This window comes from Astatotilapia calliptera, chromosome 20 (genome assembly GCF_900246225.1).
Source record: "Astatotilapia calliptera chromosome 20, fAstCal1.2, whole genome shotgun sequence".
NCBI lineage: Eukaryota > Metazoa > Chordata > Actinopteri > Cichliformes > Cichlidae > Astatotilapia > Astatotilapia calliptera.
The window spans coordinates 25,471,181-25,491,371 of NC_039321.1; the positions used below are offsets into that span (position 1 = coordinate 25,471,181).

Sequence of the window (20,191 nt, forward strand, 5' to 3'; positions counted from 1 at the left end):
GAGAGCTAATTAGATTAACGGTAGTTTAACGAGCTGTTGGAGGGGCCCCCGCAGATTGGATTTTAATAAATAGTGGCAAAAGCATCTGCTATGCACTTCCTGGCTCTGCTGGCATCCTAATTGGCCCCAGTGGGTTGCTGTATCTCAGCGCTACACAGTGCAATTTAAGAGGAGAAAAAGGCAAAAGAAAAAAAAGCTTATCTTCTGTCCAGGTAAGTCTGGGGAACGAAATAAAAAATATATCTGTATGATTGCGTGGCTTCACAAGCGAGCTTTATCAGTGTTAATACAATGCTAATGCAGTTACTCGACTTTTATCACCACATCCACAAAATGTCAAAGCAGGAAGAGAGTGCATCTGCAAGTCCAAATAGAGCAGATTTGAACATATTCATCTTTTCCTATTGTTTGTTTTCGAGATGATATGTTCCCATGATGAGGTCTTTGTAGAGGCAACAGCACAGAAAGGAAAAAAACAATTAATCAAACATGAATGAGCGACCGTAGCAGGGTTATTTCCATAGCAACAGCCTGAGGGGACAACTTGAACCCTTTAATGTGAGCTGGTGATGTCTCTTTGTAAACATCTGCGCAGCGGGGGGAGAAAGCCAATGAGAGAGCCTGGCAACAGAGGCATCACAGGGCAGCAACCTCTTGGTATCAATCGAAGTTTCCATTATCTAGAGCTGAAAGGACCGAAAAGTGCTCTAAAACATTGCATTTTGAAGCATTTGGAGTTGATAAGTGTCTTTGTACTTGTGCTGTTAAATGCACGAAAACACCTAGGTGTTTTTTTCAGAAAAGCGTCTGGCTGATTAAAAGAAAATATCTTATGCAAATGACAAGAAAAGAGTGATGTTACAAGGAATGAGTTAATTCTTGTAGACATAATTCACCTGGTTTAGCTGCTTGAAGAATCACTTGGATGGTTATCAAAGCCATTTATACAAACAGACTTTCTCAAAGTTGTGCCTCTTACACCAGCTAGAAATCACAGTCATAATCTCTCTCATAATCTCTCTTTGCACCCTGTAAGTGGTGGCCTCCAGCTGTGACCAACAACAGGCACCATACAAGTGCACAAACAGCTTTTATCAAGGGTTTGCTTTTTGTTGGCCGCAAAGGCACCAGACTAATTGTCATTTCACAATTCCCATTTAAAGCAGCGGGAATTATCAAAGCAATCTGCCTTCTTTGTCCACTGGTGGAATTAAAATGCACGAACGCAGTCTTTGAATTTACAAAAGTAACAAGACTAACAAGAGTAATGCATGAAATGGAAAGAAAAAGAGAGCCTCGTGTTCTGAAAGTAACTTGATTGCAGTCTAAAAATGACTTAAAGACCATAAGTATACAGTAGCAGAATAGTAATTCAGTCAACCACAAAGCTCTCAGCTTGTAAAGGGGTACGTGAACAGCCTATAGTTTTCAGCGGTTTATGCTTAAGTCAACAATCCTTCAACAAATCTTCAATCAGTTCTCAGTCAAATGCACAGAAGCAAAAATCACACGTTTTCAGAAGCAGCATAGTCAGAAACAGTCTTTAAAAGCTCTAGAAAAAGATTTGAATAAGGAGTTTTTTCCACTCTCCCAGGGCTCAAACAACTCATCAGAGACTGGGCTAAATGCGGAGCACGACAGCACGACTGCTGGCAGCGGCAGGTATCTGTAACCTTCTTACAAACACTCTCGTCCCAGACCTCATTGGTTCCCTGGGCGAGAGTAATGGCTTCTTTGCGCTGGGCTGCGCAGTGCTATTGTAGAATCACAGAGCGGTTAATTGAAACAAATGACTCTAATAATGGGACATTATCCCCACAGGCTGGCTTTGCGGTGGGCCTAATTAGCGTCGCGGTGGTGGCGAGGACGAGTCACCACACTGATCCCTTCATAGGAAGGCCCTCTTTTAAGTGGCCAGCATGGGATTCTCTGCCTTGTAACATGTAAGGGCGCCAGGCGGTAAACATAAACATGTTTAGTCAACCCTCGTGTCGCCCAAGGGCCCACTGTGCCAGGTGCAGCTTTTTTCCCCGCGCTCTGCTAACTCTACCTTCCTGACTGAGCGAGCTCGAAAGGTTTATGATCATTTTAATTTGTTTTATGATGATTAAACCCCCCAAAACAAAGACTTTTCTCTCTTTATCATACATATCTAAATAAACATATCACTTTTTTTATCTGATGACTGGTTCGGTGTCCGAATAATACATTGAACCTGTTCGATTCCCAAGCACAACAGGTGAAAATCAACACAATCTCACATTTGCAGCATTTTTGCGTGATAACTGATTATGATTTCAAAATTGCTCCACTTAATAATTTTGTTGATTAGGCTCCCCGATTAATCAACAAATCATTTCACCAATTATTATGATTATTTACAATTTTTCACACCGTCGCATGGCATCGCGCTCGCCTTCGGAGTGCCAACGGCCTGTAACTAATGTGACAACACGGGACACTGTTTCCCAGACGTATTTTCATCACCGCTGGAATCTGTTTTTGGCATTACTAATTGTTTACTCTTGTACACGATGATCCTAGAAAGTCAGATATAATGCAGTGTTCAAATCTCTGTGACCAAGCTGTTTTAAATATTCATTAGATGTAACAGTTGCCTAAGGTTATTTGAATTAGCGGCATGAATATTCATGAGCCCCAATGAATGTGCATTTGTTTTTAAAGCTCAATCCGTTAATGCCCGTCTTCATTACTCCATTTTGAACCCTGCATAATGAGCAGCGCAAAACAAAGCTTTACTTTTTTAAAAAGCCCGATTCTATTTTGAAGCCTACTTGTCTCGGTTTAAACGAAACGGGAATGCCCCACCAATTATCTTGCCGTCATTTCTTTTGACAGCTACAAGACACATTGTTCACCCCTGTTGTGGAGTGTAGCACTGAAGGGCATCTGTCTTTTTTTCTTTCTTTTTTCCTCTCTCAATTTTTTTTTTTTTTTTTTTTTTTGTGAAATAGAAAGCCGCAACAGAAAATATTTCTACTGTTCCAAAAGTGATTTATCTGGGAACGTCACCAAGATGTCATATCTATTCCAGTGAAAGGCAGCAGAGCAAGCGGGTCATATGAGATATGTCTTAAAAAACCTACGATGGAAAAAAGATGGCTGTTTCAATTTAAAAGGAAAAAAAATCCAGCTTCACTGAGCATGTCATGTCAAACCCAACTCCAAATATTGAGAAAATATTTTAGATAAATCTACTTAAATAGCGGACAAAGGAAAGACTGACACCTTGCACTTCACCCTAAGTACTCAACAAACAGATTCTACTATGAACACTTTCTGTAAACTCAGCATCTCCGAATATCCTAAATATCTCAAACATGACCGTGTGCACTTTATTTTAACTCACTTTGATCTCTTCGATAGCTCGATAGCTTCATCTTACATCCATGCACTCTCCATAACCACAGCTGTCAATACGATTTTTATGTCACCGCCCTAAAACAGTTGTGGCCTTTCCGTAGCCGTTCCTTGTCGCAAATGCCAAACGGTGCAAGTGAATTTCTTTCTCCAGATTAAACAAAATCAAATTAAGCCAAGCCAACCTAACCTTGCAGCTTACTCTTCTACTTTTTCTGGAGACAAAGGCAAACAAAGACACACGCACATATATCTATATATACACGCACATGGTCAACACACACATATATACCGAGCACCCACATGCTGCACAAATAGTAGCAGGGTGCAAACACGATCTACTTATGATGTGAAGACACCTTTAACTGCACTAAAATAAGACCTTTTATTGGATGCACTGCATCTTAAAATTAATGCTCATGTTCAATCAAGATGGCTAAATATGAAAGTGAATGCTGAGCTTGCTGTAGTTTTCTATGCACAAGCCACCAAAAATGAACCGACCAACCAACCAAAACAACTCCGACTGACAACTTGTCCGTGATATCAACATCAACCTGTCAGCAGAGGGTTAAAACTGGCCTGTTAGTCACACATCGCTGTGCCAGAGATATTAAACTAGAACCACATATTTATCAAAGCTCTACACAATTCCTGGCTGGAGTCATGTGGCTGGATGTGTGTAAGAAACTTGTGAAATTGGCCAGTGTTTTTTTTTCTTCTTTTTGGTGGCAGGGGTTTTCCTGCTCTGTAACTGGCCTCATTACACTAGTAATGAGACAGGGCCTCATGCTCTGTTTGAATATTTAAACACAGTGGCCCCCCCTCAAGGCTCCACGTTGGGGCCGCTGTACAAACTCCTCCTCGACCTCTCATTACCGCCTCCCAGCGAGGGTCCCTCTTGCTTTAATTTTTTTTATAAGAGACTGACCTTGCCTGCAACCCCCCCGCCTCCCCAGCCCCTCCTTCTCCCCTGCGCCACTGTGCCATCAGCCAGACCTGAATGATCAGGGCGCTTGTTGAACACGAGACCCCTGGGTGCCACCTCTCCACCAAGTGCCGGGATGGCAGAAATGCTGGCAGCTGAGGATGAGACAGGGATTCTCCCTCAGCAATGAGCATTCGCACGACAGCATGTTACATTTCACAGTATCCAGTCATCCAAGACTTGGCTCGGTTCAGAGAAGCTGACAGACTAGGTCAGCGGTGTGAGGAGGAGTTTTGAGAATGTAGGAGCTTCGCTGATAGACAGCTCTGTCTTTTATAACAGCAGTGTTGATGCTGCTTCTTGTTGGAGTTCCTGTAAAAGGTGTAATTTTAAGTCTAAGAAATGGGTCAAAACTGGCAGTTGAGAACTGCTATGATGAACAACACGCAACCGCAGCAAAAAGGATCAACTTCTGGATCTCAACTAAGTGCTGGATTTGACAGATGAAAATAAAAATGGAAAAAACCCCAAAACAAAATAAAAACATACATCAGTGAATCTGAAACATTCAATGCATCTATTTGACAGATTTTTTTTTTTTGTTCCCTACATCCACTGCGCATCTCGTTGATTCACCAGCTACTGTAATAGTTCAGCTGCCTGTGGAATCACAATTAGATGGAAAAAAGAAATTTGTCTGACTAAAGGAAGAAAAGAAAAAACAGGGCTTTTGAAGAGAAATGACTTCCGCGCGGTCAGAAAGCTCAAGATTATTAATACAGACTACAGCTACAAGGACAAACTGATGCAAAATTACTGTATGTGCCCATGCAGCACTGTGATGGTCAATCCACTGCTCTCAATCCTGTAATGATTTAACTCTGTTTGCTGTAGGATCGATGTGAGCTGAAAAAGCGAATCCCAAAGCAGCGAGAAGTTTACAGAGCTTTAGCCTTAGGCTAAATGTTGTACAAAAAACAGCAACAACATCCCTCGAGATGAAGCGTATCTGTTGCTCCAGCTGAGCTTGTACTTGTAGGAGGTTTTAAATGTGCAGTGAAGGATAGCTGTTACTGAAGAGAAGCGTATCCTTAAGGTAATGCTGTCGACTTTTTATTTGCTTCGGCGGCGGTGGTGAAAGAAGGCTGTTGAATGATTAGCGTTTTGGTTTTTCCCAGTTATCTCCTTCAATTTTGTGAGTTTATTGTAAGGTTTTTGTCAATACAATACAACAAAGGTAAAGGCTTGTCTCTTCATTGCTGCCCCTGGTTACACTGAGAGCTTATTTCTATTCACCCTTATTATTCTTTAAGCATGCAGCAGACATAAATTCAATCTTCCTTATTATACCTTTATCAGTATGAAATTAAGGTTAATTGACTTTGCTGGGGAAACATCAAATGAAACATCCCTAATGGAAGCAAAATGAAAATAACGTCATCTCCAATTGCGTTAAAATATTTCTCATATACAGCCTACTTTCCTATTCCTCAGCCTCAGAAATAAGCTCCTCTTGTCCCAGGAGATAATAAATGAATTGAATCCCCCCCTTCCCATTCCAACCCCACCACCACCACCACCACCACCCCTCCTCCTTCTTCCTTATCGGTCATCTATTTTTCCAGAGTAAGCTATTACTTGCTGGGGTTGCTAGGCAACAAGAAATATTAATAGCAGCTATTATTAGCCAGCCTCTGCTAGAGTAGTACTAAAATGTGGAAGTGGGAAACATGAATGTGTTACATAAATCTCTGGACCTTTCACAGTGTGTGCAAGTCTCTGTTTGTGCGGTGATTTATTACAATGACGGTTCATTTATGAGAAAAGGGGGTGTGAAATAAGAAAATGGAACATTACCCTGAAGGGCTATTTGAAAATAAATAATTGCAAAGGTGAAACAAAAGCTGTTTAAGAGGCAGGTACTCCCTCTTTGTTTGCTTCGAAATTGTTGCCGACCAAAAAAAGGGGGTTGGAGGCTTTATTGAACATACATACACGGACATAACATAAACTTTAAACGTGCCGTGCACACGCATTTGACGCAGGGTATGCGCTCTCATGTTAAAAGCTTAATCAACACTTTGTTTCGAGCGTTCACTCGCGCTAAAAAGCAGACAGACGTTCGAGCCAGCGGCATCGTCCTCCTGCACCCGAGCACATTCAGCAAAGTAGCCAGTGGATTGTGACCTAATCCTGAAGACTGGCTTTAATGGAGGCCTCAGCTACCACCCACGGAAAAAAAATAAGAGTCTGCATCTTATGCGGTTTGATTCTGAAAATCACATAAGACCTGATTAACGGGGGATAAATGCCACGGATGCTCACATTAAAGCATAAATATTCATGACGGAGGCCACGGAGAAAAAAAAAGTAATATTTATGTCAGATGAAAGTATATAACGCTGAATAATTCACCACGCGGGCCATCTATAATTCATTTGATTCGATCCTATGATTAAAGCATTTGAATGTGTTCGCCGGGGGTGTTTACATGTTCAGTCTGAAGCATGTTTAACACGGGAGAAAGTCCCTTTAACTGAGGGGAAGAATGGAGGTCCTTGGCGTCCTTTTGAAATAAAAAAGTAGCTGACAAGGGATCCCCTCCCTCCTCCCCCACCCACTCATCCTTACCCCTCTCCTTTTTGGATTTGCTGATTGTAACGAAAGAAAACGCGCCACAATGAGTTTCTCCATCCCTTCTTGGCTCATTTTCGAGGCAATGAAATCTTTGACTTGCGCAGCTGTGCAGATATTAAAGAAGTTCTGCTGCAGTGGTCTCGGTGTTAAGGAAACAGCAGCTCTCTGTATTTATGCTTAGACTTTGGCCTTGCTCAGACTTCAGCGCTGCTTCCTTGGCCTCGAACCAAGTTAATTATGACTCTAATAGAAGAATGCTTTCCCATTACGAAAAAACATGATCAGCATGCAGAAGAGTTGGTTATTTTGTGGCCTTACAGTTTATATATGTTTATATTGTTCGATGCAGCACATAAAATCTTAAAAGGACTAGAACATGTAAAACCTTCAGACGAAATGCTCTCTATGCTGACTTGCTGGATACCTTCCAATCCTCTGACCACAAAGACTAATAGCCTGGCACAGCGCTTGACTTGCATGAGCAGAAAGTGCCACAGCTAAAAAGGTGGACAAAAAAAAAAAAAGTACTCACCGAGTGCATAGGCCCAGACAGGAGGTGAGTTTCCTGACCCAGCATGTTGGACATCATGAGTGCGGGCAGCTCGGGGTAGGAGTAGGTGTTGAGCAAGCCATTGTGTGGCAGGGAGTGAAAGGGGTAACCTGACTCGTGCTCCATGAGGTGGAGCAAAGAAGGGTCGGCGTGGTTCGGCGGTGTGATGGGGGGGATCTCGTAGTCCTCATCCCCAGCTCCTCCTCCTCCGCCACCACTGCCGCCTCTGCCCTGACTGGAGTAGCTCTGAAAAAGCAGAAGAAAAGCAATCTGTTTTTTAGAAGAGCATGAAGAGGAAAGGGGAAGACAGGTTCGTTTACTTATTTTGGGAACAAAGTCGCAATAAGACTTTCGTTTTTTTCCCCCTAGCACACAGTCTATCAACAAACACAAAGAAAAATGCAAGGACAGGTCTTGTCTATGGGCGATCCTTCCGCCCCGGAGCGCTTATGTACCTGCATGTCAAAGCAGTGTCATAGTTAGTTACAATATCAATAAAACCCTTTCAGTGCTATTAGAAAGCATTTGAATGGCAAAACAAACTTGAGTAATCATCCGGGGAAGGAAACAGCTAACAAAAGACGCTCCTGAGTAAATAAAAAGCTTCATAATTAGCTTTTAAATGCACCTGCTGATTTCTGTTGTTTCCGTGTTGTTTGTGCAGACACTTCCAGACACCGCTGAACTGCGGCAGTCGATTCAGTGTGTTTTGCTGAAAATAAAATTAATTAGAAATGCAAATTTTTGTCGCACTTGCAAAAGTTAAAGAAATCATTCAACGCAAATGTACGCCGCAAATTAATTAGAGTTAGACAACAGATGTTGCACAGAATAATTCAGAAATCCTGACAGCTTTGAAGAAACAAACTGTCAGCCTGCACGCCTTTAAGATACAGTTAATCAAATTCATTACGTTGAAAAACGCCACTGACAGACAGTCACTTAGAGGCTATTTTATAAGCTTGTAATTATAATGCCAATCATATTTTTAGAAATGGAAGGAAAAAACTGGACTAGTCAAACCTCAGAGTCATTGTGAAATGTATGCAGAATATGCCAAATGACCCCAGCAGTTAAAACAGCACAGATTTTACGGCACTAATAAGGTGATACATGAGAAATGTCTTTTCCAGGGCCTATCTTGACATAATATTGCGCTGAGAAATATGGTTTTGTGCTCTCAAAAAGCATACAGAGGGTATTCACCAGGGAGTGAAAAGCAATTTTGTCAGAGGCAATCTGATGCCAACTCCCCTTTATAATGACTGAAGAAAATTAATCATCACAAATAATATTCCACTGTCAGCCATTCAAGAGCTTTTTAATAGAATTTTTATTATTCATGTCTCGTGGTACACATCAACTAGTCCGTTCTGCAACATTTCAGAAATCAATTCAATATCATCTTCGTGTAGGCTGTCATCTCGCCTGCCAGTGCAGCAATTCATCTTGCAAACAAATACTTTTAGCAAACAAATGGCAAGAAATGTTGAGGAACAGCTACAATGTCCCCACTAGCAGAACTGGTGCTTGAAGATAGGATAAAAGTCTCATAATGTGAACTATCATTAGGGAGAAAATAATAATAATAAAAGGGAGTATGTTTACCATCAGGGGATGATGTGCTATTTTCTCTTTCTCACAACACTCGCTCGCATTGTTTGGCGCTTGCTTAGAAATATTATCGCTGACAATTTCTTTTCCCATGATAAAAGTTGTGCAAATGTCTGTTCCTTGTCTAACATTTATTATTGTTGTCATTTTTTATTACGCTTAACAGACAAATGCTGCCGATTAAATTTACTAAGAATACAAACAAAACTGACTTGACTGCACACTGATCAGCGACAGCATTAAAGCTGCAGACAGGTAAAGTGAATGACACTGACTGTCTTGTTTCAATGCAATGCTCTGCTAAGAAACCTTGGGTCTTGGCAATGTTACTGTGACATTTATCACCCACTTCGACGATTAAAAAAAACACACCTAAGCTCAGCACCCCAGGGTAAAAGCCCTCCCTGCACAACAATCCCCAAAGTGTTGATCCAGCCTGCTCAGGACCCAACGTTGTGAGGGTTTGTGCAAACAAGCCCGATTCATGAGACCCCACTGAGTCACAGCTGTTTCTGTTATTGTGCTAACCTTTATTTCACTGAAATTCTTGGATCTTTCTTAAAAAAATTGTTCTTGATTAATTAAAAATTGGAGAGTGTGGAGCATAAACTTTTCTTTTTTCGGCTTTTGAAATATAGCGTTCAAGAAGAACTTTGAGAACAACAGGACTGCATCAACAGATCAAACAGCAGTTTTTAGTGGAAGAGTCGAACCCTTTGGTGGTCTATCAGGCCAAGGGCATGACCGAGAGCGTTCTCGTTGGTTTTTTGGTTTTCAACATTCATGAAGCTGAGCAGTGTGAATTCAACTCCCAGGGTCAGACTGCCAGTGTAGCCCCACTTATAAAATGACTCTAGCACCTTCCACTAGAGCCTAATGCATATGGAATATTTAATACTGATACCGATATTTGGTGATTTAAAAAGTCGATATTCTGATACATCAGCCGATATTTTTTTCTTTCTGATACACGAAACACAAACAGATTTCCCTAATATTTATTACGCATAGTTATTTATTTACTTGTTTATGCTCTGGTCAACTCTACTCGGGGCAGCTGTATATACAGTAGTCTACAAGTTGGAAGATTGGTGGATCGATTCTTCAACTCTGGTTCGCAGGCCGAAGTATCCTTGAGCAAGATACCAAATCCCAAGTTACTCCTTATGTATCCATCGGAGTGTGTGAAAATGTTAGAAAGATATTAGGCACAGATAAAAGTGCTGTGTGGATGAATATGTGACTGGAACACTGACACTTGCAGTGGAAAGACACTATATGAGTACCTCTACATTTAACAAGATGCAATGGTTTGTCCAACCATAACATGGTTGAAGGGTGTTTCTCCTGTGTCTTCATTATAATGTTTAATTTTTAATTTAACAGCTGTTATAAATACAATAATCTGCAAAATAGCTAATAGTAGCACACGAATAAATCAGTTGGGCTCCATTTTGTACTCCATACAGGGAGTGCGGAATTATTAGGCAAATGAGTATTTTGTCCACATCATCCTCTTCATGTATGTTGTCTTACTCCAAGCTGTATAGGCTCGAAAGCCTACTACCAATTAAGCATATTAGGTGATGTGCATCTCTGTAATGAGAAGGGGTGTGGTCTAATGACATCAACACCCTATATCAGGTGTGCATAATTATTAGGCAACGTCCTTTCCTTTGGCAAAATGGGTCAAAAGAAGGACTTGACAGGCGCAGAAAAGTCAAAAATAGTGAGATATCTTGCAGAGGGATGCAGCAGTCTCAAAATTGCAAAGCTTCTGAAGCGTGATCATCGAACAATCAAGCGTTTCATTCAAAATAGTCAACAGGGTCGCAAGAAGCGTGTGGAAAAACCAAGGCGCAAAATAACTGCCCATGAACTGAGAAAAGTCAAGCGTGCAGCTGCCAAGATGCCACTTGCCACCAGTTTGGCCATATTTCAGAGCTGCAACATCACTGGAGTGCCCAAAAGCACAAGGTGTGCAATACTCAGAGACATGGCCAAGGTAAGAAAGGCTGAAAGACGACCACCACTGAACAAGACACACAAGCTGAAACGTCAAGACTGGGCCAAGAAATATCTCAAGACTGGTTTTTCTAAGGTTTTATGGACTGATGAAATGAGAGTGAGTCTTGATGGGCCAGATGGATGGGCCCGTGGCTGGATTGGTAAAGGGCAGAGAGCTCCAGTCCGACTCAGACGCCAGCAAGGTGGAGGTGGAGTACTGGTTTGGGCTGGTATCATCAAAGATGAGCTTGTGGGGCCTTTTCGGGTTGAGGATGGAGTCAAGCTCAACTCCCAGTCCTACTGCCAGTTCCTGGAAGACACCTTCTTCAAGCAGTGGTACAGGAAGAAGTCTGCATCCTTCAAGAAAAACATGATTTTCATGCAGAACAATGCTCCATCACACGCGTCCAAGTACTCCACAGCGTGGCTGGCAAGAAAGGGTATAAAAGAAGACAAAACTAATGACATGGCCACCTTGTTCACCTGATCTGAACCCCATTGAGAACCATCATCAAATGTGAAATTTACAAGGAGGGAAAACAGTACACCTCTCTGAACAGTGTCTGGGAGGCTGTGGTTGCTGCTGCACGCAATGTTGATGGTGAACAGATCAAAACACTGACAGAATCCATGGATGGCAGGCTTTTGAGTGTCCTTGCAAAGAAAGGTGGCTATATTGGTCACTGATTTGTTTTTGTTTTGTTTTTGAATGTCAGAAATGTATATTTGTGAATGTGGAGATGTTATATTGGTTTCACTGGTAAAAATAAATAATTGAAATGGGTATATATTTGTTTTTTGTTAAGTTGCCTAATAATTATGCACAGTAATAGTCACCTGCACACACAGATATCCCCCTAAAATAGCTAAAACTAAAAACAAACTAAAAACTACTTCCAAAAACATTCAGCTTTGATATTAATGAGTTTTTTGGGTTCATTGAGAACATGGTTGTTGTTCAATAATAAAATTATTCCTCAAAAATACAACTTGCCTAATAATTCTGCACTCCCTGTATAGGATAATAATGTTGTGACTTATGGCTACATATACAGCATGGAGGTAATGGTCTGAGCATCCAAGCACAAAACTAAGGCTGGAGAGGTCACCAGAGAACAGGTTCTGACATGATGTGACATCTAAGAAAGAGCAGCATGGTGTTGTGGTCATTACCGTTGTTGTCTCACAGAAAGAAAGTCCTGGGTTCAAATCCAGGAGGCCTTTCTCTTTGGAGTTTGCAAGTTTCCACTAAGCTTGGATTCTCTCCAGGTGGTTTTCATGCACAGTCCAAAAACATGGGTTTGGTTGATCAGTGATTCTAAATTGTATATGGGTATTAATGGCCGTCTACCTTTGTGTCTAAACCCTGTGACAGACTGTCCAGGGTGTATGAGAGTTGAGACTGGCACCAGCCCCACCTACAACCCTGAGCTGGGTAAGCAGAAGAAAATGGGTGGATGAACACCAAAGTAAGTACCAGTAGCTACATTCTAATGCAAAAAGTGCAAAAACCAAACAAAGTGTCATTAACGCGCTTACTGTTGATATTGTCCTGCCCTGCCAATGTATCATTAAAGTCTCAATCTTCATGTAAGGATGGAATTTGAGGCTTGTTTGGTATTAATGAGTAGCTGTCATCCTCAACCCCCCTCAAAAGGTACATAAGAGGCATAGAGGTTAAACTATCGCCAATTAATTAACTTTTAGAAAGAAATTCACTGTATGATTGTTCATATCAGGATGAGTAATGTGCCAGACACCACACTGATACTGAATAGCCAAAATGATGCTGAATAGTTAATACTGCTACTATACGATCTCTAGAACTGTGATCAGAGATTTAGGGGATTTAAACAACTCAGGATTGGTACAATTTTACAGTGAAAAACACATCTTGCATTTGGGACATTTCTTCTTCGTAAGAAGAAACATTGCTGTTGTCATATATACTGTACGCCTGTACCAAGATTTGAATTCTGTCAAGGCTATTTTATGACTGTGCCTTCCATTGCTTTTTAAATGTTTTATTTTTTCTTTACAGCTTCTTATGATGCCCTTGGAGATAAGACACAGGACAAGGACATCACAAGTTTAACATTTTCCAACATGGATAAATAATTCATAAATATACTGTCTTTCAGGACAAGGAGAGGAGTGGATAAAAGAGAGACAGGTCAAAAAGAAACACCAAATGTTGATTCAGCCATCTCTCTCTCTCTAACCTTCACCCTCCTCTGTAGAGGTGAAATTTCAGCAAATCCGTCATTTTTGAAGACAAGGACATTACTTTGGATTCTATTGGTTCTTTTCTAATCTATCTTTATTCTTTGAGTTAAACATGATGGTACCAAATCTCTTTTGTACATCACTTGTGACTTGACATCAAAACACCTATTTTTCACATTCTATAACTAAGTTCACAGATGCGACTTGTGGCTCTTAAGTACCTATCATCATGCTTAAACCACTCCTTGTTTTTTTTGGAAAACAACTAGAATTACTGCCTTGTGGTTGTATGTCTTCTCCAACCAGTTGAGTTGCAGTTTCCATTCATGTCGATCCAGACTCTTATAATATATATAGTGAACAGAGGCAGAATGAAACAATAATTCAAGCCAGCCATTTGACTCTATCCGTGGCCACTCTGTTCACACAAACCACCAGACCGCTAATGTTGGAGGTTAAACCTATCTGTTGATGTAAAGGGGTACCGGACTAGTTATAAATCTGGCCTCTACATTCATCTGGGAGGAAACTTATCCAGAATACAAAATGCAAAAAACTTGGAGTGACCATCGAGCCTAACTGATGGTAGGTTTTATGGTCTGACTTCGAAAAGGTTTGCTATGGTTATGGGTACACCCACAGAAACTCACTAGGAATACAGCAGTCGTCCAGCACACACTCATAAACAGGGTGTGATTTATGAAAAAAAACTGGGTGTTTTTCCCTTACTAAAATAATTCAGGAACCAGAATGGTCCTCTACATTCTGTTAGACTGTTTATTATTGCTGCCAGTGTAACATTAACAAAGTAATTAGGAGTTCAGATCTTAAACATTTATCCACAGCATTTACAACAATGTTGTAATGTAGTTTTTAAAAAATGTAATTAATTTGCACAGCATCCTCAGTCTCACATTTTCTTCTTTAGACATATGGGATCCAATTAAACATAACAATACAGTTTAGCATGCCAGTATTAAATCTGTCTTCTACTTATCTTTTTCTGGACACTTGCTGCTTAAATTCAATATTTAATGCAAGATAATATTAAACATTTCTATTTTTAATAGGACAAAAAATGTTGCCAGTTGCAAATATTAAAGAAGTATTCCGCTATGGTAGATTCATACATATCAGCGTTAGAAAACAATGTGCTTTATTACATTTACTGAGATCAGGAGCAGACTTTTGAAGTTGGAGAGTTAATGAATATATGAAAATGGCTTGTCTTTGTAACCTGCTCTACGGCATTTTGGACCTCGGGTTCTAATCCGTGAATGATGGTCGGGTTAAGATGAATCTTTTCTATCTAAAGTGCGGCTGATACCCTCTATTAGCTCATCTCAGGAGCTGCACCATTACTTGCGAAGACAACAAACCATGCATGTAATATCTTCAGAGATAGGCTTTATAACTGCAAGTTGTCACAGACAACAACACCTTCCCATAGTTGCAAGCTGCACAACTCAAATTTTTATGGAGTTCTGATGGAGATGACCAGTACAAAGGGAATACATCTAAAGGGTTTTTTTGTGAGTCTACTCATGCTTTGAATTCGGCTAACTTCTCTTTTAGTTAGCTAATGGTAGTTTTTATACTGAAACAACAGTGCTTAGGGGTTCAGTGGAAAGCTATAATCAAACAGATCGATCCCTTCAACAGCTCTCAAGGTCAAAGTATTTTTTTAAATTTTATTTGATTCTTGCTTGTATTGTTTCAAGATATTGCGCTTCCCCCTTTAGAGTTAGCAGAACAGTAATGAATTATTTTTTTCAGCAAAATAGTCACTGCCTTATGCAATGTTTTTACCTGAAAGCCTGTTAAACTTGTGTTTGCTCAGTTTATGCACACAGCAGATGCTGTTAAACTCTCAGTATACATGGCAATCTCAACACTGAAAATTTCACTTTTATGTGTAAACTTGCAGGTTAAAAATTCCGCAGCCAAACACCGTTCCAGTTTGTCAAGCAATCTTCAGTAATTAACTTATCATTAAACATAAATGTGTTAGTTGGCTTAACTTAAAGTTTTCTTTACCCAAATGGCTGAGAAGAGGAGATGAAGTCATTAGCTCGGCGATGGAATCATTTGTAGGTGTTTAGTGGAAGACGGCTCTTGCGGGAACAATAACATGTTAATCAAATACAGGAAAATGAAAATGTTGCACAGTACGCAGAGAGCCTGTCATGGCTGAAGAGAGGTGAACTGTCCAAAGCCAAGAGCGGCTTGTCTTGGATGGACTTTGCTATTAGCGTTTTAGCTGTCTTTCTTTTGATATTATCCACTTACTGCAATTAAGGAAACACTCGATGAATGAAATACTCAAGTTTAAGATCTTAACTGACAATGGTCGGCGGAAACCATAATCATCAACACTTTGAGACTTGGATTCAAAATTACACCAAAAGTAAAAGTTAAAATTGTGCAAGTGTTCCCTTATTTTTATTTTTAACAGAACACACATACATTACAAAACTCGATAACTTTGAATGAGTATAAAGCGTCCTATGGAAAGTCATTCAGCCATATGCTTCTTTGTTAAAAATGACAGAGCAGCACGGTTTTGGTGACAAACAACAGCTGGCCATGCATATATAACGGCTTTCACGTCCACCCTGTGTGGTCGAGATAGACGGGTGGCAATGCTAAATCTTTAAAATTCACCTTCAAAGATGAAACTTGCAGCACTGAGAAAGGGCAGAAATCAAACTCATCATCAATGTGTGTTTGAGCTAAAGCGTGCCACACAAGTGAACATTACAGCGGCAGTCTGCGGGGTCTACAGAGGCTATCTGACCTGGCTTTTAAACGCCAAGGAACTCCATTTGGGTGATGTATCAAGAAAAGCAGACAGCGAAGTACAATGGAAGGAGAATGGAATAGCAGACCCACCAGGTTGACTGACAGAAAGAAAGAACTGGGATAAGTGAAGTGTGTGTGTGGGGGGCTATTTCACCGCATCCAATAGTAGCTCAGGGTCATAGGTAGCGTCCGTCACTAAAGGACAGGTGGGCTGTGGTAAGCTTCAACCAATCGCTAAAGAGTGAGCTAACCTCCTCCCTGCTCCCCTATGCACTGGTAATTCTCTCAAATGTCACATCAAAATGGATCTCATTTAGGTGGGTAAAAAGGACCTGACTCTCCATTGCAGATGTGGGTGGACCTGTACTAGATTGTACGTGAACTCTAAAAACACGGCCGCAAAGGAAGTATTTTGAAAAGGTGTGAAAAAGGGCCATGCGCTGCACATTTATGTCAGTTCGATTTAAGGGAAAAAACAACTCAGTTAAAGATGAAGGGTGATCTTTGTACTGCAACAGAGAGAAGCAGAAAATTCTTTAATGTTTGGACCAGGGCTGCAGTTCTTTTTCTTCATTTTTTTTTCCTGACAAAGGGCACAATACAGTGGGCTCAGCCACATTTCCTATTCTTATTCATTAGAGCGAATTGTATAAATAAATAAAATATGTTGTCTCGTAGTCACTCATCTTCCCCTAGGGAACATGGAAGCCCCAGTAATCACATATGGCACAATAGCTTGCCCATAATCCCCTTTATTTTTATTTTCATGATGTCACTCTCTTTAAGCCCCTTGCTTTATGAGTCGCAAACGGAGTGGAGAGGGGAGAAGAGGAGGAGCACAGAGGAGAGGAAAAAGCAAGGGAGGGGTGAAAACAAATGATGTGGATCCCTCATTGTTCTTTCTCTATGCCCTCATTCCAGTCAGGGCAATAAGAGAACATTGTGATTTACTGTCAGTGAAGCGCAAGAGTGCATCAGAGAGAATCCACTGCGGCAGGGGCCATTAAAATAGATTTAACTTCCCACAGTATTAGGCCAGATGTCTACACTTCTATTATATTTCAATCAGCCATGACCTTGGTCTCCATATGATGAGAAAGATCACTAGGAGAAAAGGGAAGAGAGAGTGGAAATACATGCAGAAAACCAATAGAAATATCAAACTACTTAGTCCCACTAAATCCCTGTGCTCCATTGTGCTGCATATACTGAGAGAGAGGAGGAGAGAGGCCGGGACCAAAATAGAGCCAAGGTTTCAAGTTCTCTTAAAAGAGTGTATGAATCATTGAGTGCACTCTTGCTGCTGATAAGTTGCTGTTTTCGGGGAGTGCTGCCTTTCTGCGGGGTATGTACTGTACTATTTGAGGGAGTACACTAAAAAGAGTGTGACAGTGGATCGTTTAGACGTGCTTTAAAGCCTCCGATATCAAAAGATGATAGATTAAACTCTTCATATTCCAACAATGAAAATGTTGACTTTCTCACATCACTTTGGACTCCTTTTCTCGAACCATTTGTCATCCTGTCATCTACTCTAGACTCTGTTTATCTTTTTTTATTATTATTCTGAATGAAAATATATATCACTTATATCAGAGGCATCCTTCCATCCATTTCAGTCCTATGACAGCAGAGTAGAGGTCACTGCCCATTCTATTTCAGAGAGCAATGGTAATTGGACTTATTGGCTGACATGTACTGACCTACATAAAGAACTAACAATTCCTGGTTCCAACTGTATCTTACAATCCCTCCTAGCATGGGTGTGGATGTTGTGAGGATGTTCCTCTGATGTTTCTCCAGCATTGTTTGCAGATATCGACGCCTCAGCGCTGGTTCATAGCTGTTTTCCGCCTGAATTGTACGCTCTCTTGAAATTTAAATACACGCCGCGCAATATGTATCTCTACTTCGTTCTGCCGACCTTGCCAGCGGCTCTGTGCAGCTTTTAAAGAAGAAGTGAGATGCGTGTTGGCGTTTTCAGACCCTCAATTTTTATTTTTTCATCCTTTGTCTCAAATGTCCCCCTGTTTTTCATCTTGCTGGGGAAGAACGCAAGGATGGACGATAGAAAGACTGAAGTATAAGGGGAAGCTTGGTGGGGAGATAGAGCGTTGCGAAGTGAGAAGAGTTTGCAGTCATGGTGGTGGGGGTATAATGGTGCACTGTGAGTCACTATTAAGTAACGGTGCCTTTTCACATCAGCATCGCCCACATTGGGTGTTCGGTGCCAGGGTGTACTGAGGTATCTCTGACTCAGAGAGAAAGAAGGAGAGAGAGAGAGAAAGAAATATAGAGGTAGAGAAAATAGAGCGAGGGAGCGCTGGATCTATACCGAGCAAACAACATCTGGAGCTCGACTGACTGATTGACAAAATATCATCATGTTAGATGTTTTTAAGAGAGCTATCCACTTTTTTAATCTGGGAGAATACTGGAAATAAAACCTGGCAGCACCTCAGACTCAAAGCTCAATTAACTAATTGTTAAGATATAGTTCATTTATTTAACGTGATAATTAAAGTTATTTTTTTTTAAATGTTGTTTATGGGGGTTATGTGCCAGACTGCTTTTGATTTCATTTGAAAAAGCTAGACTTACTGTCTGGCTTCACATTTACTCAGCAGAAGTTATAACGGTATCAATCTTCTCATCTGACTCTAGCCAAGAAAGTGAATGAGCACATTTGCTAAAATGTTAATCCTTTAAGCTCTCTCAGAGAAGCGATATGCATACTTCCTAGCAAGCAATGCATTTGGACTAATTTCACTCAGAAAGCCTTCCTTTGCTACTTGATGAGGTTTTGCTATTCATCCTTTATACATTTATCTCAGAGAATTTCCATCTTCTCCCTGATCAAAATGAAGAAATGTCCACTTTAACCATTCCCCACACTCTGTCCTTTTACGGTACTTCAAATACTTCTTTTATTGGTCAGCACTGATCCTGATGTGAATGTAGCTGCTGGCAATACAGCAAAAGTGCAAGTGTGCATTTTATGAGTAAGGCTAAAATGTATCCGCAAGAATAAAATCCACATATCAGACACCAAACCTCATATACATTAATATGAAAGAGAAGGTTTTAAACAGGACTATAAATAGTCCTGTTTAAAACTAGGTACACCCCACAATTCAGTGGGTTGTAGGAACACGTTTAGCAGCAATAGCTTGAACTAATTGTTTTCTGTAAGACTTTATCACAGTCACACCTTTGTGGAGGAATTTTGGCCCACTCTTCTTTACACCGTATCCTAGTTTTTATTGAGGTTTACAGGTGTTAGTTGATGCACAACTCTCTCTATTCAGTCATTCTGTTGCAGAATTGCTGCTGTGCTTGCTATCATTGTCCTATTGCATGACCCAGTTTCAGCAAAGCCTCAGCTGTCAGACAGATGGCCTCACATTTGACTTGAGAATAATTTAGTATACAGAGCAATTCACGGTTAACACATTAATTGTAAAATGCCCCAGTCCAATGACTGCAAAGCATGCCCAAATCATCACCCCTCCACCACCATGCTTGACAGTTTGCGTGAGGTGTTTGTGCTAATATGGTGTCTTTGGTTTTTGCCAAATGGGGAGCTGTGAACTCTGGTCAAACACCTTCACTTTGGTCTCTTCTGCCAAAAGGGCGTTGTTCCATAAGTCTCGTAATTTGTTCGGATGCAAATCTAAGCCATGCTGTCATGTTTTTCTGTTGGTTTCTTTTTCATTTTTTACAGACAAAACACTTTCTCCTGGCAAACCTTCCAAACAAGCCATACTTGTTCTGTTTTTTTCCAAATGTATTGAATTTTAGCGTTTAACATGATAACTGCAGCATTGCTTGCTGATTATCAGTTAATCAAGTGCAGTTGATTTCAACATCTGGCTGCTACTTACCTTCTCACTTTAGATGAACGCAGTAAGGGTGTACTTAGTCGTCAATAGGATTGCATAGAGTCCTGTGAAAAGGTTCTTCTTTAAAAAAAAAAGTTATTCATGTACTAAACTTACGTTCTGTGCTAAGGTAAATTTACTCATTTGATTGACTTTTGCATTACA

The 20,191-nt window shown here is 40.6% G+C and overlaps 1 protein-coding gene across 5 annotated transcripts in view; it reads right to left on the reverse strand.

Annotated features, from left to right (window-relative positions):
- LOC113012854 (TOX high mobility group box family member 2-like) overlaps nt 1-20,191 on the reverse strand; it is an 83,196-nt gene that overhangs the window by 16,358 nt on the left and 46,647 nt on the right. For all 5 annotated transcript variants that reach the window (XM_026153244.1, XM_026153246.1, XM_026153245.1 and 2 more), the window contains one exon: nt 7,479-7,742. In XM_026153244.1, the coding sequence (XP_026009029.1) occupies nt 7,479-7,742 (264 nt within the window). The remainder of the gene's footprint in view (nt 1-7,478; nt 7,743-20,191) is intronic.